This window comes from Arachis hypogaea, chromosome 4 (assembly GCF_003086295.3).
Source record: "Arachis hypogaea cultivar Tifrunner chromosome 4, arahy.Tifrunner.gnm2.J5K5, whole genome shotgun sequence".
Classification (NCBI taxonomy): domain Eukaryota; kingdom Viridiplantae; phylum Streptophyta; class Magnoliopsida; order Fabales; family Fabaceae; genus Arachis; species Arachis hypogaea.
The window spans coordinates 105,785,424-105,808,573 of NC_092039.1; the positions used below are offsets into that span (position 1 = coordinate 105,785,424).

The 23,150-nt window shown below is 34.0% G+C and overlaps 2 protein-coding genes across 51 annotated transcripts; both read right to left on the reverse strand.

Moving 5' to 3' along the window:
* Positions 1–293: 293 nt before the first annotated feature.
* On the reverse strand, positions 294–2,348 carry LOC112794372 (protein LURP-one-related 15-like). Its single transcript, XM_025836418.3, has 3 exons — positions 2,035–2,348; positions 1,257–1,478; positions 294–1,186 (listed from the first exon to the last, which is right to left on the reverse strand). The coding sequence occupies exons 1-3, from the start codon at positions 2,281–2,283 to the stop codon at positions 1,031–1,033; spliced, it is 627 nt and encodes a 208-aa protein (XP_025692203.1). The 5' UTR covers positions 2,284–2,348; the 3' UTR covers positions 294–1,030.
* A 4,797-nt stretch (positions 2,349–7,145) lies between these two features.
* On the reverse strand, positions 7,146–12,860 carry LOC112797133 (uncharacterized). 50 transcript variants are annotated; one of them, XM_072235888.1, is made up of 15 exons: positions 12,621–12,860; positions 12,400–12,539; positions 12,072–12,161; positions 11,757–11,838; positions 11,461–11,564; positions 10,951–11,077; positions 10,686–10,780; positions 9,639–9,726; positions 9,428–9,492; positions 9,077–9,169; positions 8,849–8,946; positions 8,317–8,349; positions 8,115–8,240; positions 7,614–7,715; positions 7,146–7,493 (listed from the first exon to the last, which is right to left on the reverse strand). In XM_072235888.1, the coding sequence occupies exons 4-7, from the start codon at positions 11,793–11,795 to the stop codon at positions 10,712–10,714; spliced, it is 339 nt and encodes a 112-aa protein (XP_072091989.1). In that variant the 5' UTR covers positions 11,796–11,838; positions 12,072–12,161; positions 12,400–12,539; positions 12,621–12,860; the 3' UTR covers positions 7,146–7,493; positions 7,614–7,715; positions 8,115–8,240; positions 8,317–8,349; positions 8,849–8,946; positions 9,077–9,169; positions 9,428–9,492; positions 9,639–9,726; positions 10,686–10,711. The 50 variants fall into 50 exon arrangements, with proteins under 50 accessions (XP_072091989.1, XP_072091984.1, XP_072091970.1 ...); XM_072235883.1 differs by lacking the exon at positions 9,077–9,169 and adding exons at positions 9,991–10,091; positions 10,180–10,316 and having other exon boundaries at positions 11,757–12,161; XM_072235869.1 differs by adding exons at positions 9,991–10,091; positions 10,180–10,316 and having other exon boundaries at positions 7,146–7,715; positions 9,077–9,202; positions 11,757–12,161.
* Between the last annotated feature and the right edge of the window lie 10,290 nt (positions 12,861–23,150).

Here is a 23,150-nt window from a genome sequence, read left to right on the forward strand (position 1 = left end):
AGTTAAAAAAATTTGTTAGCTAATTTTAGTTTAAATGTAAACAAAAAATGTTAATTACTTAATATTACCGTTTTAATATTTATTTGTATCATGTGTGTTTGAAAAATTTTCGATATTCTATCCAGTAATTTTAAGTGCCAATTCCATTTCATTTAATTTTAAGTTCAATTTTTTATATTGACATTGATATTCAAATTAAGTCCAACTATCTTTTATCTATACCAAGTGGAAATTAAAACATCATTTTAATCCAAAATAAACCCTCAAAGAATAGAAGAATTAACAAAAGAATCAAACAAGAATATCACAATCTTATCAGTATAACATCTGATCAAGAGAAACAGAGAATGTATATGTTGAATCAGCAAGTATATCAAGAAACAAAGAATGTATATGTTGAATCAGCAAGTATTATTTAAATTAGGGTACACTACCAAAATATATGGTATTCAAAGATAGTAGCATTGACAAAAATAACTTTAAAAAATTCAAATGATAATAAATTTTTAAAAGAGTTAAAAACGTGATGAAAATAACTAAATACTAAATATATATTCTAAAAAGATTTTAAATATCATATTTTTATGCAAATTTTTACGTATATTATTAAAAAAAAGATATTTTTATCTTTAAAATTTAAAAATTTTCTATTAAGTAAATTCTATATTATAACTTTTTTTTATTGTGAATAACAAATTTATTTGAAAATAAAAAAATCTAAAAATTAAATTTTGGTCCAATTTTTTATATGCACATTCTAAATAAATATTCAAATGCAGTCATATAAAAAAATTTGAATAAAATACACAAGTCATTTGCTAAATTTAAAATTCTTTTGCTATTTAAAAAAAATATTTTTTAGGTTGTTTCCTCACATTTTTAAATCATCAGTTTAAAAATTATTGTTGTTTTTAATTTTAAGAATTATTTTTGTCAACAATATAAATTTTTGAATACTATTTTAGTAGTTTATCGTTTTTGAAGAATAAAAAACCCTTATTTTTCCTTGTGAAGTGTTGTGGCTACGTCCTCATGCAATCATGCCAACCGCTGACCTTCTCCTCTTAGTCCTGAGGTGGTCCTCAAGAGTGACAGTTAGAGCCACTATGAATGCATAATCTATATTCGCAGATACTGTGATCATGAACTTCTCACTGCTAATTATCCTTCCAGGCTTGCGCGTTATCTATATAATCATGAATTCATCACTCATGGATTAGCTATAAAAAAGTACATATATATAAACACAGACGTACCTGGGCAACAACAGTGTCGGATTCAGCAATGGTAACAACCCAAGATCGTCCAAAGGAACTTGCTTTGACGAGTTTGAAGTCACACACTTGCGTGCTATTATGTGCTAAGAACACTTTCATTTTCGTCTCTCGCTGAAATAGCTTTGCTGGCTCCCGAATAAAGGTTAGATCCCTTTCTTCTCTACTTTCACCTCTGAATGCTTCCCACCCACTTCTTAATACCTGCATTAATATCGAACAAATTAAATACACAATCACTTTGGAGTTGATTCCTTTCAAGAAATGTATAAAAATATGAGACGATTAATTATCATATCATTTTTACAACTACCATCTAATCATGTACTTATTATAAATGTGACTTTTTTTAATAATAATAATAATAATAATAATAATAATAATAATAATAATAATAATAATAATAATAATAATAATAATAATAATAATAATAATAATAATAATAGATGGGTAAAAAATATTCTTTTACAAAAAAAAAAGTATAATTTTTTAGGTCCATCTAATTTACTCAAAGTATTCTACCGTGCGAAAGTTCTAATCATATATAAAATAAGAGAAATGATAACAACTATCATAATTTATTATTTTTAGCTATCATAAATCAACATGTGTGGGTCTTCCTTCTTCCTTTTTTTTTTTCCTTTTTTTTTTCGGCAATGAATACACTACTCTGTATTCTATGCAAAAGCTGAATATATATGTAAAGAAATCAAAGAAAACGGAGATGGAGGAGCTGAAATTAAAGCTAAGAGGTACGTACCGATGATTTGCGAAGATGGAGGATGGTGTTGCCATTGGCGTCATGCAGAAAGCGGTGGCCACGAGGTGTGACGATGGGTACAAGAGGACCCTTAACACAGAAAACGACGTCGTTGTTGACGCCTGTCACGGTGAAGTGGCGACCACCGAGAGTTCTCTTCTTCGTCATTACAAGATCAACTGAATGTGGAACACAATACTCACCGTTGATTATAGCGCTCGCAAAATTTGGTGTTGGATTTGCCATCATATCATATATAATTCAATGCTTCAAATGAAGATATATATATGTATATCGATAAGTAATAATGTTGTAAAATTTAATTCATTCGTGTATGTATATATAGGGTTCGGCATTGAAGGTTTTGTTTTGAACGTTCGTTAGTGACTTCAAAGAAAATCAATAATGATAATGATGGTTAACTTTTTTAATTTGGTGGAAGTATATAGTTTGATTTTGATGATTTCAGAGCTAAAACCTAAAAGCCAAATGTGCCAATGAAGTGGTCACCCTTGTCGGAGGAATCTTACTTTGCGGGTAAGTAAGTATCAACTTCGCTAGGTGTCCAAGAAAATTTCCGATAGAAATGATTTTTTAATTCAATTATTTATCCTTTAAATTATTTTTTTAGTCAGTCTTTTATTCTATTAATTAAAAAAATAAAACAAACATATTTAAATAAATTTAGTTTTTTTATTTAAAATATAAATTTGAAAAACAGTTTAAATCAAATTAAAATTCAAAAATTTAATTTTAAATATTCAAAAAACAAAAGCTAACGAAAGGGTCAACCAGCTCACGTAAATTTTGGTTAATGAAATTTGTTAGTATCTTTGGTTTTTTTAATGTGTTTGTGATGATAATTTTTTTTTATATTTATCTATTTGATTTGAGATTTATAATGTTAATGTAATTTAGATGTATTAATATTTAATTTAAAATATTTTTATGTTATTTATTTAATTTTAGACGTATTTATGTTGTTCATTATATTTCAGGTTCGTATATAAATTTTTTGACATAAATTTTAAATGTGTTGATAAAATATTTAGCATGTATTCTTATAATTTTAGATATATTTATTTTGTTCATTTAATTTTAAATGTGTTTATATTGTTCATTATGTTTTTAAGTTTGTATATAAATTTTTTGACATAAATTTTAAATGTGTTGTTAAAATACTTAGCGTGCTTTTTTATAATTTATTTTAAAAACTTATGTGATTTTTGAAAAATCAATGCAAGAAAAGTAGTTATAAATTTTATGATGTGGTTTATGAAAAGTGAGAGCATTACAAGTGATTATAAATTTTACGGTGATAAGTAAAATAATAAATTAAATAAAAATATATGATAGTAATTCTTTAAAAATAAAAAATATGATTAATTAAAAAATTAAAATAATAAAATATTAAATTTAAAGATCGAATAAAAAATAATATTTAAAGAATGAATATAATTTTTCATATTTTTTTACGATGCGAATTTTTAGGAATTATTTATCAGATAATTGTTTCGTGAAAATTGCAAACACTAAAAGAAATATGTTCTATTGCTACCTTTTCTTTAGTCATGCTTTAAAAATGTGGTCTTCTAAGACCATCAACTACATGCGAAGATAGCATTTGTTCAAGATTTTGGTACGTACGCTTTTTATGTTAGGAGGATGTTTTTGTAAAGATGGGTAAAACATTTTTTTGTAAAAACACTTATGTGTTGTATTATTATTGGACATAATTTTTTAATTTTTTAATAAATTAGAATAAAACTGATTTTTTTATAATAATAACAATGAATTTAATTGTTATTTGATCCGATCGAACCGATCAACTTACATAACTCATTGGATCATGATTTTTTTGTTTTTTTAAATAAAAATCAGAGATATATTTGTTTTTTTATAAAAAAAATTAAACATAATTCGGTTTAAATTGTGTAAATTGATCGAATCAAATCAGATATAATAATTATTGTGCGGACAATTAGATTTATTATTATTGCTATAATAAACTGATTTTGTTCTGATTTATTAAAAATAAATTATTAATCAATTTAATAAAGATATCCAATAATATTATAACACATGTAAATATCTTAAAAAACGTGACAGCCAAAAGCAATTGATATGTTTTTAAGGTTTAGCCAATTCTTTCAGGTTTAGATCATATTTTAAAAATAAACATGGTCTATTCCTTTTTTATTATTTTGATTTCCTAGATAAGCCTGACCTATTCCTTTTCAAATTCCTACTTACACCTTTACCTTTCTCAATTTATGACCAATTTTCAGAATTTATTATAGTAGTGCTCTCCTATGAAAACCATAACATGTTTGACTATTTTATGACCAAATTCTTAAATGTGTTTTATATTATTATTATTTAATTATATACTATTTACCTAATAATTTGACTTGACTCTCAATAAGAAAATTAACTATAACAATTTATACATCTCTTCTTCTTCTACTTCTCTAGATACAAATGCAAGAGTAGTATCGCACCCGGTTGTATCTAGCTTAACAAGAAATCCAGCCCGGTCACATTATATTCTTGATGACAACTTCACCAAACATTTGGCTAATATCATCACGAAAAATGTGACTGAAATTCCTTTTTAATTTCAAACTGGTGATTAAATTAAACACTTTCAGAGATAATCTTTTATTTGGATAAGATATATATATTTTTTTGACGTTTTTGAAATTTTTTAAAATTATACTTAATATTTAATTTAATTTAATTTAATTTTTAACGTTTAAAATAGTTTCAATTTTACATTTATAGCCAAATTTTTTAAGTCAACGATTAGTCAAAATTTTTTTAATTTTATCTTTTTTTTATCTAATTCTAATCTCTCTAACCTATTCTAAAAAAACGGATCCTTTCCAATGAAAAAAAAATTGACCCTCTCCAATATTTAATCTCAATCCTTAATTAAATCAATGGTCCTAATTATAATTATTATTACTTTCACTTCTTTCAAATTTTACAAACCCTTATTATTCTCTTCGATTTCACATTTCACTTGCCCCATTCTCTTCCGCTGCAGCAATAACAACAACAAGAAACTATCTCTTCTCAAATTCTTCAAACCCCCTTCTTCTTCTCTTCGATTCCACACTCAACTCACCCCATTCTCTTCCGTAGCAGTAACAACAAGAAGAAGAAGCTTCCTTCCTCGTCTTCTTTCTCCTGCTTTAGCAGCTCTATGGAGTCGTTGAAGGCGAATAGGAATCTTGCATAAAAAACGGAGGGCCAGAATCCGAAGGCTCCATCTCCTGAGGTGTTCTTGCACAACATGACGAGCAAGAGAGAGCTTTTAAGACCTAAAGTGGAATCCAGGGTTGGAATGTACGTATGCGGTGTAACCGCTTATGATCTCAGCCATATTGGCCATGCTCGCGTCTAGTCAACTTTAACCTTCTTTTCAGATTCTCTCTTTCTCTCCTTCAATCATTAAATCCCTAAATTAATAATCCTTGTTGATAATAATTGGTTTAAATTTGTGTGGTTGTTTTCGCAATTAGACAGGTACCTTAAGTATTTGGAGGTATGAAGTGTCTTATGTTCATAATTTTACTGACGTGGATGACAAGGTAAGAAAAATTAGTTCCTTTTTCCTTTTTATTTGAATTTTCATAGTTTGGTTGTGTAAGTTTTGGATAATGATGTGTGGTATATATAATAGTTTTATTTGGTTGCGATTAGATAGTAGATATTAAGAAAGGAACACAACAATAGATAAAAAAACTCATTTGGTTGGGTTTGCTATCTTACAATACTTTATTCAATTCTTTTGAATTTTTTTTATTGGTGTTTTTTTCTAAAAATGCTGTCTTTTTCTCCCAAATAAAATTATTTTTAAGATTTTGTTTTTTGAATTAGGTTTTTGGTGTCACTTTAAAATAAGTAGAGGAGAGAAATGAGGTTCTAGAAAATATGTACTGTAAGTTCTACCTATGTGAACAACTTTATTGTTCCTATAATATTTTATGGTTTAATATTCTAATTTATAATAAATTTCGATGACTTTACTTGTTTGTAATGTTGGCCATTCAAGTGGTACCTTATTTTCATCATTTAGACTTCAATAATATTTAGTGGTGATTGAATTTTGATTATATTCTTTTGTTATGCAAAGTAGCCATTGCTTTTAATTGGTATAATAAGATCTGAGTCTGCAATTTTCAAATTTTATAGATCATTGTCAATTCTGTAGATCATTGCCAGAGCAAACAAATTAGGCGAAGATCCAATCAGTTTGAGCGAACGCTTTTATGAAGAGTTTTGACAATACATGATACACTTAATTCTCTGACATTTTTTATGAAAATTCTAATGTTGAAGATGAGAATCATGTGAAGAAAACATCTGTTCAAAATTGTAATAGGAGATTGAGTACGAATTAGTGTGAGGATAAGTTTATTGTGCAGGAATTTATTGTTCAAAGTAATTATTTGTTTGTATCACAACTAGAAAATGGATTAATATAGACAGATTTACAGACAGATTTAGTTTTTATTACAGACGGATTTTGGGTTACCGACGGATTTTGTCCCTATGTAAAAGTTCCGTCGGAAATTATTTACCGACGAATTTTTTTCCCATCGGAAAGTTACAGAGGGATTTTTACCAGTTACCGACGGATTTTCCCTCTGTAAATTCTCCATCCATTTCACGAAGGCGACGAACTTTCCGATGAATTTTCCGTCTGTAATTACAGACGGATTTTTTGACGGATTTTTCGTCTGTAATTACAGACGAATTTTCAAACGGATTTTTTGTCTGTAATTACAAACGGATTTTCAGACAGATTTTCCATCTGTAATTACAGACGGATTTTCAGAAAAATTTTTCGTCTGTAATTTGAACTTTGGAAAATCATCTCACACTCTGATTACAGATAGAAAATCCGTCTGTAAGGTAAAACATATTTTTTTTTATTTTTCCAATTACAAAGTAAACTTGTTTTCATACAAAATAAATATAAATTTAATACAAATTTTTATCTAATTTGTATTCAAATATTTATAATAATATTTCAAAAAATAAACAAATTCATCGTATTATCAAACTAAAAAGAAGTACTATAAACAAGCAAGTCAATATAATTCAAAATATAAACAAAGTGTATTGATACATCAACTATAATAATAAGTAACAAACATACATCAACAAAGTCTATTGAGTAAATTAAAAGTTGTTAATGAGTATCCAAAGGGCTCTAAATGATTTTCCTCATATTAGTAAATTAAAAGACCTATATTACAAGCAACTCCTATTCAATTTCTTAACTTATTTGAACAATTTTCACTGCTCTAATAATTAATAGATGAAGTTGGTGAAGGAGGTCCTGTGTTAATTCCACTTATCTCATCTGCAAAATAATTCACTTCACTTGCTCTTTTTGCTGCTGTTTCTTCTTATTCATCACTGCTTTTCTCACAAAAAAACTTTGCCTTTTTGTACCTCAATAAAAATGCCCAGAGTGAGAACATAGAACCTATCATTAACTGAGGAATATTGAAAAATTTGGGCTTCCCATGAAGAGAAAACCACACAAGATCTCTCATCGGTACCAGGAAAGGAAATCTGCACCATGGCAAGCCTTCAACTTGAATAGATACACTCCAAGATCACCAAAAGAAAAACAACCTTTACTTTCTTCAAAGCTTTTGCAACTAATCAAAAGAAACAGTTGAAAATCCATATTCAGTACACTCCAAGATTCACCAAATAGACAAAATGCATATTCCATATGGGATGGATTCCACTTTTACAGTCAGTGTAGAAATAATCAGCATCAATTTCATAATATAGCAATGCACCACGCATATTCTACTCAATCCTTCTCAACAGTAAATAAGAATTGTGCTGAATTGATTATTCAGTCAAACAAGGCAAACTAAACGGATAAACCCTAAACCTTAAAAACAAAAAGAAATTCTTTTAGACCATATTCTAAGTTGCTAACAGTCTAACCCCAATACCCAAGGAACCTCAAGCCTGCACTGATTGCTCCACCAAAATATATGTCATACAATGAGACTTCAGATCAGATCCAGTAGCAAACTATGTACCTGCTCAGTAAGCATGATAACAGGATGCCCTGCCCTTTTTAAATGTTCAAACATGCTACAGTCGTAAAGATATTTACTCGCAACATTTGAGAGGACAGTTGCAGGAAGTTGCTTTGGGTCACCAACCTTAGATAATTTGCAAATGTCAGTATAACCTCTTACCTTATAGCAGAAGTTCAAAAGCCTTTTTAAGTACACTTACCATTATGTATTTGGTTCCACTTGACTTTAAAAGCTGAAAAGAAACAAGAGTAGCAGGTTCTAGATGATTGCAGATAAATTATCTATAACAGAACAAAGATATGTTTACTATGCCTAAATTAGGAACTGATCTCAGAAAACATCATAGCTTATAGCAGGTGAAGATGGAACTCCTTGTCCGTGTGGATGTGGCCCCTATGTTTTAGAAATATATAATTCACAAGAACATAAGACATAATTCCAACCAATAAAGAAGAAATAATTACAACACAAAAAAAAGCATATATAATTAAGGACTGAAAAGCTTTTATGATAATAAAATAAATAAATATAAATATTTGAATTATCTAGGTACACAAACAGGATCAAAGGAAACACATTTGACATTTCAGTATATTAGTTTCTCTTATCCTATTGTGAACTATTGATTGATATCATTACAGTAGAAGCCAAACATTCATGGGCAATGAACAAGACAAGCTCCAATTTTTCATAAACCATGAAATAAATTGCATGAAAGTAGCTAGACTTACAATAGGAATGGCAGGATGAGTATAAACCCTTTCAGGTGAATAAAGTGCTGCATAAGGTGGCATCATAGGCTGAAAGAGGTGTTCTAGTTACTGCAACCCTGGATCAAGGTAACATAATTCATTATTAAGAATGAAAATTCTATCATTTTTCTAAAGTATATTACTTTTTCTCCTTCATGTATTAATACCCTTATCATTTTAATGAACCAAAATGCTAATAAGATATACATATTTCCGTAGTAGATATGCTGCCCAATTCGGAAGAACAAATAAATACTGATAGCGCTATTTCTGCCTCATCAAGAGTGGAGTTTGGTTCCCCTGTTCAAGTAACTCCGATATTCAGATCTTTGGCTGCAGGGATTCCCAGCCCACAATTTTCGAAAAGTGTAAGTTACCTAAACACCTTGGGATTAAACAATTTTAAGACCAACAGAAATACTATCACATTAATAGTAACAACTAACAAGTAAAAATATACTGTTAATAACATTATATATTTGGAAACCGCACTGTTAATAATTAATCAATGGATAGTGAACTACATCAACAGAAAAAAAGGCAGATTAGATTCTAAACCTGCTCTCTTAAAGACTCTTCTGAGGATTTCAGGGCCTAAAGATAATCAAGCAACATTTTGGGCTCTGGAAAGAACAAAGGTTAACTAATAGTTCACAGATAAATTTATAACAAAAAAATAAAGCAATTGTGTACAAAGAACTAAAACTTGAACAATTAAAATGCAGATGTATATCACAATTAACATGCCAAAGACAAGGAACAAACTAACCAGGAGTGGCACCAGCAGGTACACAAGGCTCATTTTGAATTGAAGAATGCCAACTTTGAATCTCAGATTTAGCATCCTCAAGTTCATTCTGGAAAATTCACTGATCAAGTCAATAGTTATAAATGAAGCCTTGTCATTGATAACCAATCATGAATTCATCTCTTAAATTACATGAAATGTAACTAAAGTCCACTTTTAACATGATGACAGATAGTAAATAAATAAAATAGTAAAAAATAGAATAATAAATATTTAGACAATAACGTGTGCACAAGAAAGATAATGGTAGCAGAAGGGGCAAATTCCAATAATGGAAGAAAACGTGCTTGGCACGTTGCAAGTGTATCCTTACAGTTCTGAAGGCTGTCAATAACAAGATTCGAAAGAATGAAAGGAAAAAGAAGGGTTAGGCACAAACTAATGCTGGGAAATTTTTGAATGCCCTTTCCTCACCTGCAGCCAATAATAGAAGCTTTAATTTTGCATCTTATCTTTGCTTACTAATACAGTAACAGAGGGAAGAGCAGCAAGGGAAATTTACCATGTAAACTGCATACAAGATGACCAGAAGCTATGCAAGGATTTGATTATGGCCATTCATGGGCCTGGGCTTTCATAACTACTACTAGCTCTCAAAAACACTAGTTTAAGGCTTTGTTTCTCTATAACAGTTTCCTACTACAAATGAAAAATACATGATTGTCAATTCTCATAAACTGAATGAGAAGATTGGACTATGCTCCAACTCACTTCGAGTCTTCTCAGATTAAAAAATAAATAGATGCTGCAGCCCTTAGATGCTAAGAAGAAAAACCATGTGTACTGGTAAAAATGAACTGCTATAGTAAGGAAATTCATAGATTGTCTTTTAAGATTGCCAAAGCACATGGACAGTGTGCTGCACAAGAATGTGATTGATTTACAAAAGTATGAACTATTCATTGCAGATAGACATATAAAAACATGGAAAGTAATGTTGTACAAGCTTTCTTTGATCACATTCAAAATGCAAAATCAAATGAATAAGTGACACATAAAATAATATACCTAGTCACAGCACCCATTGAGCGGCCCTATAATCCAATCAAAGAGACGTTTTCATCTGCCCGCAAATAGTTAACCACAGCTCTCAGATCATCTTTCTGAAAACAATCAAGATTGTTAACTAATCATCTTAGTAATTGAGGTACAGGATCTAGAATGATCCCATCAAGAAAGTAATTATGGTAACACATTAATGGATAATTACTTTGCATAAAGCAATATAGCTAGATGTGATATTTTTCAAATTGTTTATTGAGCAAATACATACTTCATTCCAACCTAGTGTGACATGATCCCCTCTAGAAATTCCAGATCCTGAGAAATCCAAAGCAAAAACTGTAATATTTGATGGAAGTAAAATTATAGCAGCTTCACCGGCATCAGCCCTGCATCCACTGCAACAAAGATTACAGTATAAACAGCGAGCAAGACTATATAACATTCAAAATATAACATTTATATTAAATCACCATATAACAACTGCACCTGAGTTATCACCATATAACATTCAATATATCAATTGCACCTGAGTTTTCACCATATAACATTCAATATATTAAATCAGCATGTCCCCAAACAAACAACCACCAACTAAGAATCTCATAAAAGATATTGAAACTTAAGAACACCTAAATTTGCATAATTTAGTTAGAAAAGGAAATAATTGGTTTAGACTAAAATACTAAATTAAAATAAGTATAAAAGGAAACTATACAGGTTAAGTAAAACTCGTTTGTCCATTAATTTGCATGCTAAAAAAGAGAATTCCCAGAGTTACCTGTTGCCATGGCAATATATCACACACGGTAGAGGCTTTCCTCTAGGACTGACTATAGGCATGTAATGACTGTATTGAAGCACGTCGCCACGACTGTTTTTTATCTGAAGAATGACAAACATTGAATTGTAAGTTCATAATAAGGATATCAATTATACTAAAACATGATGTAATCAACAAGAAAAACATTTCCCTTTTAAATTGTACAACATGAGAACATCATACAAACTGATAGTACTATATTGTGATAAGGATTCTGATAAATCCAATGCATGAACTCTATTACTTAACCTTACCTCCACATCTTTCCATTGAAACAACTTCCCTTTCAGCATGAACTCTTGCTCCAGTAAATCAGTTTTCAGGTCATATTCAGCTCTGCATGCCAATAACACATTCAGCTCTGCATGAAACAACTTTCCTTTGCATAAACTATTTTTTATCTATATAAAAAAAGGTTTCATTTCTCTAAGGACATGTACTTTGACTTTGAAAATAGTGAATATTTGACTTAGAATGAATTTGTTCAATGTAAGTGGGATATTAGATACACAGCTAGATTTGAGGAAGGAGGTAAATAAAATAAAAAAATCTATATATGAATGGAAGACCATCAGATTATAATAACGATGCTCCATGAACTAAGCACTTTCCTCCGCATACACCTTCACCACCTTCATTCCTTTTTGCTTTCTTTCGATCTACGCCTCAACACCAAAAATTGAAAAACCACGAGAAAATAAGTTTCAACAACAAATTTTAAATCAAACTAATTGCTAAAATTAGAAAAAAAAACAAATCTAACTAAACCTAATCTAATCAAAACCTAAAAATCCACTAATCAGAAAACAAATCTAACTAAATTAATTACTAAAATTAAACTAACTAAACAAAATTAATTAAACTTAACAGAAATTAAAAGAATTTTGAAACCAAAACCTGGAAGCATTGACTGGAGGAGATGATGGTTGCGGCTATGAGAAGATATGTGAGCCATAATTGAGTGGGGATAAAAGGAGAGAGAGAGGCGCGGTGGGGATAGACACTGCTACAGGTGGCGCCGGCATGCTGGAGCTCACCTGAGACGAAGAGAACATGAGCTTGAGATTGATTTTTTCTGCGAACAAGAAAGAAAGAGAGAGACAAGGACTATGTTGTACTGGTTCAGTGTTTAAAAGAGAGGAGAAGATAGAGAAGGTAGCTGCGGTGGTTAGGGTGGCGGCGGTGGCGTTGTGAGTCAGGAAAGGAGAAGAAGAAGCTCGTGCGCGACGGAGAAACTCGTTGAAGGAGAGAGGAACAACTATTTGATCTGTGATTTTGTGTATGTGAAAGGAGGTCGATAGGGTGGAGATGAAGTAGGTCTAAATTAAAAATTTCCGACGAAAAATTTTAAATTACAGACAGATTTTCTATCTGTAATAATTTAATAAAATGCAGCGTTTTGTTTATTTAATTACAGACGAATTTTTCGTCTGTAACTATTTTCCACAAAAAAATAATTTTACCGACAAAATTATCGACGAATTTTGTTTTCCGTCTATGATTTATACTAATTCATTTTTTTTGTTTTCCGACAAAAAAAATCCCTCTGAAATTTCGTCTGTATTTTCGTAGGATAAAATCCGTCGAAAATATCCGTCTGTAATAACTATTTTTCTAGTAATGATATGTTCTGTAATTTGTGATATAGTATTATAAACATAGAAATTGAATTTATTATCTTCTTGATGAGCGGATATTTTATACGCTTTTTGGGGGTAATTTCATGTAGATTTTAGTATGTTTTAATTAGTTTTTAGTAGAATATTATTAGTTTTTAGGCAAAAATTATATTTCTAGACTTTACTATGAGTGTGTGTATTTTTCTGTGATTTCAGGTATTTTCTGGCTGAAATTGAGGGAGTTGAGCAAAAATCTGAGTTAGGCTGAAAAAGGACTGCTGATGCTGTTGGATCCTGACCTCCCTGCACTCGAAATGGATTTTCTGGAGCTACAGAAGTCCAATTGGCGCGCTCTCAACGGCGTTGGAAAGTAGACATCCAGGGCTTTCCAGCAATATATAATAGTCCATACTTTGCGCGAAGATAGACGACATAACTTGGCGTTGAACGCCAAGTTCATGCTGCTGTCTGGAGTTAAACGCCAGAAAAACGTCATGATCCGGAGTTGAACGCCCAAAACACGTCATAACCTGGAGTTTAACGCCAAGAAAGGCCTCTACTCGTGGATAGCTTTAGTCTCAGCCCTAGCACACACCAAGTGGGCCCCAGAAGTGGATTTCTGCACCAAATATCTTAGTTTATTCATTTTCTGTAAACCTAGGTTACTAGTTTACTATTTAAACAACTTTTAGAGACTTATCTTGTACCTCATGACATTTTCAGATCTGAATTACATACTTTGTGACGGCATGAGTCTCTAAACTCCATTGTTGGGGGTGAGGAGCTCTGCAGCGTCTCGATGAATTAATGCAATTGTTTCTATTTCACTCAAACGTGTGTATGGTCCGATCTAAGATGTTTATTCGCGCTTAATTGTGAAAGATGTGATGATTCGTGACACTCATCATCTCTCTCAATCTATGAACGTGTGTCTGACAAACACCTCCGTTCTACATCAGACTGAATGAACTTCTCTTAGATTCCCCAACAGAATCTTCGCGGTATAAGCCGGATTGATGGCAGCATTCATGAGAATCCGGAAAGTCTAAACCTTGTCTGTGGTATTCCGAGTAGGATTCTGGGATTGAATGACTGTGACGAGCTTCAAACTCCTGAAGGCTGGGCGTTAGTGACAGACGCAAAAGAATCAATGGATTCTATTCCAACCTGATTGAGAACCGACAGATGATTAGCCGTGCTGTGACAGAGCATAGGAACGTTTTCACTGAGAGGATGGGAAGTAGCCACTGACAATGGTGACGCCCTACATGCAGCTTGCCGTAGACGTGCTTTACAAACAATTGAGTTAAATATTACATTGCAGGAATTCAGAGGACAAAGCATCTCCAAAACTCCAACATATTCCCCATTACTGCACAACAAGTAACGCTATTATTCTCTATTATTTTAACTTACAATTTTAAATACTTTGACTTCTTACAATTAAATCCAAATCACCTTATTGACTTCCTGACTAAGATCAATAAAATAAACATTGATTGCTTCATACCAATAATCTCCGTGGGATCGACCCTTACTCACGTAAGGTATTACTTGGACGACCCAGTGCACTTGCTGGTTAGTTGTGCGAATCACAAATTCGTGCACCAAGTTTTTGGCGCCGTTGCCGGGGATTATTGAGTTTGAACAATTGAAGGCTTATTTTATTTCTTAGATTAGGAATAGTTCCTTTTTGTGGTTATAGAGTCATCAAATTCTGATAGGATAGTTTATTTTCAAAAATTTCTTTTCAAAAATTATTTTTCTTAATTAATTGTTAATTTTTCGTGAGTTTAGTGTCTTATTCTAAGTTTGGTGTTAATTGCATATTTGATATTTTTCTTTAAATTTTCGAACTTGTGTTCTTTGTTCTTCATTGATCTTCAAGTTGTTCTTGGTTATTTTTCTTTTTTGATCTTGAGTTTTTCTTGTTTTGTGTCTTTTCTTGTTTTTCTTGTGCTTTTTCAAAACATTAACTTTCAAAAATTATACTTTTATCCACAAAAATAATACATCTTTAAAATACATTACATTTTTAACTCAGTTGGTTATAGCGTTGGCTTATATTCTTGGCAATTGGGCACCAGTTCTTTTGAAAATCTTTTTCAAAAATAATTTTTCTTGATTTAAGCTGTGCCAAACTTTAAGTTTGGTGTTTTCTTGTTAATTTTGATATAATTTTCGAAAATTTGTCTTGGTTTTCTAAAAAATTGAAGTTTGGTGTTCTTTCTTTTGTTCTTGGTGTTCTTGTGAATCTTCAAGGTGTTCTTGAGTCTTTCTTGTGTCTTGATCTTAAAATTTTTAAGTTTGGTGTTCCTTGGTGTTTTCCCTCCAAAAATTTTCGAAAACAAGGAATACTAGATCTAAAAATTTTAAGTCTTGTGTCTTTTGTGTGTTTTTCTCTTTCATCATAAAATTCAAAATTCAAAAATTTTTTTTATATTTTCTAACTACTTTTTCGAAATTTTTTTTAATTTTTAGAATTTAATTTCATTTTTTTCGAAAAATTTTCTGAAAAATATATATATATATATATATATATATTTATTTTTAACTTCTTTTTATATATTTTGTTTTTACTTATTCCTTTTTTTAAATCAACATATAAATTATCTCTTGTAATCCAATATGGAAGCAAGTAGGAATGAACAGTCCAAGAGGACTCTGGGGTCATATGCTAACCCCACTACTGCTTCATATGGAAGTAGTATTTGTATACCCTCCATTGGAGTTAGTAGCTTTGAGCTGAATCCTCAGCTCATTATCATGGTGCAGCAAAACTGCCAGTATTCTGGTCTTCCACATGAAGAACCTACAGAGTTTCTGGCACAATTTCTGCAAATTGCTGATACAGTACATGATAAGGAAGTAGATCAGGATGTCTACAGATTATTACTGTTTCCATTTGCTGTAAAAGATCAAGCTAAGAGGTGGTTAAATAACCAGCCTAAGAACAGCATAAAAACATGGAAACAGCTGTCAGAAAAATTCCTGAATTACTATTTCCCTCCAAAACGGATGACACAGCTAAGGCTAAGCATCCAAGGCTTCAAACAAGGAGATAATGAATCCCTTTATGATGCCTGGGAGAGATACAGAGAGATGCTAAGAAAATGCCCCTCTGAAATGTTTTCAGAATGGGTGCAATTAGACATCTTCTACTATGGGCTTACAGAAAAAGCTCAGATTTCTCTAGACTACTCAGCTGGTGGATCTATACATATGAGAAAAACAATTGAAGAAGCTCAAGAGCTCATAGATACAGTTGCCAGAAATCAGCATCTGTACCTAAGCAGTGAATCTTCCATGGAAGAAGAAGCTAAAACAGTGACTGCAGAACTCAGTCCGGTGGATCAAGCTAATGAAATTAATCAACAATTGGACTTTCTAACTCAGCAGCTAGCCGAATTCAAGGAAATATTACAGGAAACAAGAATAGCTAACAGGAATATGGAAGTGCAATTGAAGCAGACAGAAAAGCAACTGTCAAAACAAATAGCAGAAGAATGCCAAGCAGTTCAATTAAGAAGTGGGAAAACATTAAATACCTCACTTCAAAGCAACAGGAAGCTAAGAAATGAACAGATGGCCAATCAAAATCCCTCTGAGGACAATCAGAGCCCAGAGAGGAATAATGCTGGCGCTGAACGCCCAGCCCATGCTCATTCCTGGCGTTCAACGCCAGAAACAAGCATGGATCTGGCGTTGAACGCCCAAAGGGAACATGGTTCTGGCGTTCAAACGCCAGTAACAAGCAAGGAGGTGGCGTTTAACGCCACCCCAGCTTCCACCCCTGGTATTCAAATGCCAGTGGGGGATCAGTCACATACAAGTGATGATAACAACCCTTCTAAAAAGGCTTCCCAACCCACTTCCGTAGGTAATAAACCTGCAGCAACTAAGGTTGAGGAATACAAAGCCAAAATGCCTTATCCTCAAAAACTCCGCCAAGCGGAACAGGATAAGCAATTTGCCCGCTTTGCAGACTATCTCAGGACTCTTGAAATAAAGATTCCGTTTGCAGAAGCACTTGAGCAAATACCCTCTTATGCTAAGTTCATGAAAGAGATCTTAAGTCATAAGAAGGATTGGAGGGAAACTGAAAAAGTTTACCTCACTGAAGAATGCAGTGCAGTCATTCTGAAAAGCTTACCTGAGAAGCTTAAAGATCCTGGGAGCTTTATGATACCATGCACATTAGAAGGTGTTTGTACCAAGCAAGCTTTATGTGATCTTGGGGCAAGTATCAACCTAATACCTGCATCTACTATCAGAAAGCTTGGTTTAGCTGAAGAAATCAAACCAACCAGGATATGCCTTCAACTTGCTGATGGCTCAATTAAATACCCATCAGGAGTGATTGAAGACATGATTGTCAAGGTTGGGCCATTTGCCTTTCCTACTGACTTTGTAGTGCTGGAAATGGAGGAGCACAAGAGTGCAACTCTCATTCTAGGAAGACCTTTCCTAGCAACTGGCCGAACCCTCATTGATGTCCAAAAAGGGGAAGTAACCTTGAGAGTCAATGAGGAGGAGTTCAAGTTGAATGTTGTTAAAGCCATGCAACATCCAGACACCCCAAATGACTGCATGAGTGTTGATATTATTGACTCTCTGGTAAGAGAGGTCAATATGGCTGAGAGTCTCGAATCAGAGCTAGAGGACATCTTTAAAGATGTTCAGCCTGATCTGGAGGAATCAGAGAGAATAATAGAACCTCTGAAAATCCCTCAAGAAGAGGAGAAACCTCCAAAACCCGAACTCAAACCATTACCACCATCCCTGAAATATGCATTTCTGGGAGAAGGTGAAACCTTTCCTGTAATTATAAGCTCTACCTTAGAGCCACAGGAAGAGGAAGCACTAATTCAAGTGCTAAGGACGCACAAGACAGCCCTTGGGTGGTCCATTAGTGATCTTAAGGGCATTAGCCCAGCCAGATGCATGCACAAAATCTTGCTGGAGGATGACGCCAAGCCAGTGGTTCAACCACAAAGGCGGCTGAATCCAGCTATGAAAGAAGTGGTGCAGAAAGAGGTCACTAAATTACTAGAGGCTGGGATCATTTATCCTATTTCTGACAGCCCCTGGGTGAGCCCTGTCCAAGTTGTCCCTAAGAAAGGTGGCATGACAGTGGTTCATAATGAAAAAAATGAACTGGTTCCTACAAGGACAGTTACAGGGTGGCGTATGTGCATTGATTACAGAAGGCTCAATACAGCCACCAGAAAGGATCATTTTCCTTTACCATTCATAGACCAGATGCTAGAAAGACTAGCAGGTCATGAATACTACTGCTTCCTGGATGGATATTCAGGTTATAATCAAATTGCAGTAGATCCCCAGGATCAGGAGAAAACGGCATTCACATGCCCATCTGGAGTATTTGCATACAGAAGGATGCCATTTGGCCTGTGCAATGCACCTGCAACCTTTCAGAGGTGCATGCTCTCAATTTTCTCTGATATGGTGGAAAAATTCCTGGAAGTCTTCATGGATGACTTCTCAGTATTTGGAGACTCATTTAGCTCCTGCCTTAACCATTTAGCACTTGTTCTGAAAAGATGCCAAGAGACTAACCAGGTTTTAAACTGGGAAAAATGTCACTTTATGGTGACCGAAGGAATTGTCCTTGGGCACAAAATTTCAAACAAGGGAATAGAGGTGGATCAAGCTAAGGTAGAAGTAATTGAAAAATTACCACCACCTGCTAATGTCAAGGCAATCAGAAGCTTTCTGGGGCATGCAGGATTCTATAGGAGGTTCATAAAGGATTTTTCAAAAATCGCCAAACCTCTGAGCAACCTGCTAGCTGCTGACACGCCATTTATCTTTGATAAAGAGTGTCTGCAAGCATTTGAGACTCTGAAAGCTAAATTGGTTACTGCACCAATCATCTCTGCACCAGACTGGACATTACCATTTGAATTGATGTGTGATGCCAGTGACCATGCAATTGGTGCAGTGTTGGGACAAAGGCATGACAAGCTTCTGCACGTCATTTACTATGCCAGCCGTGTTCTAAATGATGCACAGAAGAATTACACAACCACAGAAAAAGAGCTACTAGCCGTGGTTTACGCCATTGACAAATTCAGATCCTATTTAGTAGGATCAAAAGTGATTGTGTACACTGATCATGCTGCTCTTAAATATCTACTCACAAAGCAGGATTCAAAACCCAGACTCATCAGATGGGTGTTGCTTCTGCAAGAGTTTGATATAGAAATAAGAGACAGAAAAGGGACAGAGAATCAAGTGGCAGATCACCTGTCCCGAATAGAACCAGTAAAAGGGACGTCCCTCCCTCTCACTGAGATCTCTGAAACCTTTCCGGATGAGCACCTGTTTGCCGTCCAGGAAGTGCCATGGTTTGCAGACATTGCAAACTACAAGGCAGTGAGATTCATACCCAAAGAGTACAGTAGGGTGCAATCAAAGAAATTAATCACAGATGCAAAATACTATCTTTGGGATGAACCATATCTCTTCAAGAGATGTGTAGACGGAGTAATCCGTAGATGTGTGCCTAAAGAGGAAGCACAGAAGATCCTTTGGCATTGCCATGGATCACAGTATGGAGGACATTTTGGAAGTGAGCGAACAGCCACAAGAGTCCTCCAAAGTGGCTTCTACTGGCCTACTCTCTATAAAGATTCCCGAACGTTTGTGCTTAATTGTGACAGTTGCCAAAGATCAGGCAACCTACCTCACAGTTATGCCATGCCTCAACAAGGAATCTTGGAGATTGAGTTGTTTGATGTATGGGGCATTGACTTCATGGGACCTTTCCCACCATCATATTCAAACACTTATATTCTGGGGGCAGTGGATTACGTATCCAAATGGGTGGAGGCTATTGCAACACCCACTAATGACACTAAAACAGTGTTAAAATTCCTCCAGAAACATATCTTCAGCAGATTTGGTATCCCCAGAGTGTTAATCAGTGATGGGGGCACTCATTTCTGCAATAAACAGCTTTACTCTGCTCTGGTACGTTATGGAGTGAGCCACAGGATAGCTACTCCATATCACCCACAAACTAATGGGCAAGCTGAAGTCTCAAATAGAGAACTCAAAAGAATCCTGGAACGGACTGTAATTAACCGTAGAAAGGATTGGGCAAGAAGCTTGGATGATGCTCTGTGGGCATACAGAACAGCATTCAAGACCCCTATAGGGACCTCTCCATACCAGCTTGTGTATGGAAAGGCATGTCACTTGCTAGTGGAATTGGAACACAAGGCCTACTGGGCAACCAGATTCCTGAACCTTGATGCCAAGTTAGCTGGAGGAAAACGATTGCTCCAGTTAAATGAGCTAGAGGAATTTAGACTCAATGCTTTCGAGAATGCAAAAATTTACAAGGAGAAAGCAAAAAGATGGCATGATAGGAAATTGTCATCCAGAGTCTTTGAGCCGGGGCAGAAAGTTCTGCTATTTAATTCTAGGATCAAATTATTCCCCGGGAAATTAAAATCCCGGTGGAGAGGTCCATATGTAATTACAAGTGTATCACCATATGGATATGTAGAGCTTCAGGATAATGAATCCAACAAAAAGTTCATTGTTAATGGACAGAGAGTTAAACATTATCTTGAAAGCAATCTTGAGCAAGAATGCTCAAAACTGAGACTTGATTAAAAGCTCAGTAATAGTCCAGCTAATGACAATAAAGAAGCGCTTGCTGGGAGGCAACCCAGCCATTCACAAAATTTAATTTTATTTGTTTTTTTCTAATTGATCAAGTTTTACAGGTAGATGCTACAGTATCTTTGATGAGCGGATAATTTGTATGCTTTTTGGCATTGTTTTTAGTATGTTTTTAGTATAATCTAGTTAGTTTTTAGTATATTTTTATTAGTTTTTAGCTAAAATTCACTTTTCTGGACTTTACTATGGGTTTGTGTATTTTTCTGTGATTTCAGGTATTTTCTGGCTGAAATTGAGGGTCCTGAGCAAAAATCTGATTCCGAGACCAAAAAGGACTGCAGATGCTGTTGGATTCTGACCTCCCTGCACTCGAAGCGGATTTTCTGGAGCTACAGAAGCCCAATTGGCGCGCTCTCAACGGCGTTGGAAAGTAGACATCCTGGGCTTTCCAGCAATATATAATAGTCCATACTTTGCCCAAGATTTGATGGCCCAAACCGGCGCTCAAGGTCACCTACAGAAATTCCAGCGTTAAACGCCGGAACTGGCATAAAATTTGGAGTTAAACGCCCAAACTGGCATGAGAACTGGTGTTTAACTCCAGAAAAGGTCTCTACACGAAATTCCTTCATTGCTCAGCCCAAGCACACACCAAGTGGGCCCGGAAGTGGATTTTTCTGTCATTTACTCATTTCTGTAAACCTTAGGACACTAGTTTACTATTAATAGGATCTTTTGACATTGTATCAGTACCTTTTGATGACCTTATGACATTTTTACACGTTTTCTTCCACAGCATGAGTCTCTAAACCCCATGGTTGGGGGTGAGGAGCTCTGCCGTGTCTTGATGGATTAATGCAATTACTACTGTTTCTTATTCAATCATGCTTGCTTCCATTCTAAGATAATACTTGTTCTTAATCCGGATGAATGTGATGATCCGTGACAATCATCATCATTCTCAACTATGAACATGTGACTGACAACCACCTCCGTTCTACCTTAGATTAAGTAGTTATCTCTTGGGTTCTTTAACCGGAATCTTCGTGGTATAAGCTAGACTGATGGCGGCATTCAAGAGAATCCGGAAGGTCTAAACCTTGTCTATGGTATTCTGAGTAGGATTCAATGATTGAATGACTGTGACGTGCTTCAATCTCCTGAAGGCGGGGCGTTAGTGACAGACGCAAAAGAATCGCTGGATTCTATTCCGGCCTGATTGAGAACCGACAGATGAATTCCGCTATGCTGTGACAGAGCATATGCAATCGCTTTCACTGAGAGGATGGGAGGTAGCCACTGACAACGGTGAAACCCTACACACAGCTTGCCATGGAAGGAGACTGGCGTGTTTGAAGAAGAAGACAGCAGGAAAGCAGAGATTCAGAAGATGGAGCATCTCCAAACCTCAACCTATTCTCCATTACTGCAAAACAAGTAACTATTTCATGTTCTTTCGCTTTTCACAATCAATCCTGATAATTCCTGATATCCTGACTAAGATTTACAAGATAACCATAGCTTGCTTCAAGCCGACAATCTCCGTGGGATCGACCCTTGCTCACGCAAGGTATTACTTGGACGACCCAGTGCACTTGCTGGTTAGTTGTGCGGAGTTGCAAAAGTGTGATTGCAATTTCGTGCACCAAGTTTTTGGCGCCGTTGCCGGGGATTGTTGAGTTTGGACAACTGACGGCTTGTCTTGTTGCTTAGATTAGGATTTTTTTTATTTTTGTTGGTTTAGAGTCTTTTAGTTGAGTCTAGTTTCAAATTCTAAGTTTGGTGTCCTCTTAGTGTTTTTCCCTTAAAAATTTTTGAAAACTGTGTGTTTGATTTTCTAAAATTTTAAGTTTGGTTTCTTTTTGTGTTTTTCTCTTTCCTCTTTTCAAAAATCAAATCTTTTTCATAAAAATTTTTCAATCATATCTTTTTAATTGCTGTTTTAAAAATCTTTTTAATTAACTAATTGATTCAGTTTTCAATTTGCTTTGATCTTATTTTATTTTAGATTTTCGAATTTTTATTTTTATTTTCTTTTGTTTTATTTCATTTTTTTTCGTTAATTCAAAAAAAAAAAAACAAAATTTATCTCTTTGCAATCATTCTCATTTCCCTCTTGTCCATTATGGACTTAAGTGGGATTAATCAGTCCAAAAGGACTCTGGGGTCATATGCTAACCCCATTACAGCTGCATATGGGAGTAGCATCTGTACACCTCCCATCAAAGCAAGCAGCTTTGAGCTAAATCCTCAACTCATTATCATAGTGCAGCAAAATTGCCAGTATTCCGGTCTTCCACAGGAAGAGCCTACTGAGTTTCTGGCACAGTTTTTACAAATTGCTGACACAGTACATGATAAAGAGGTAGATCA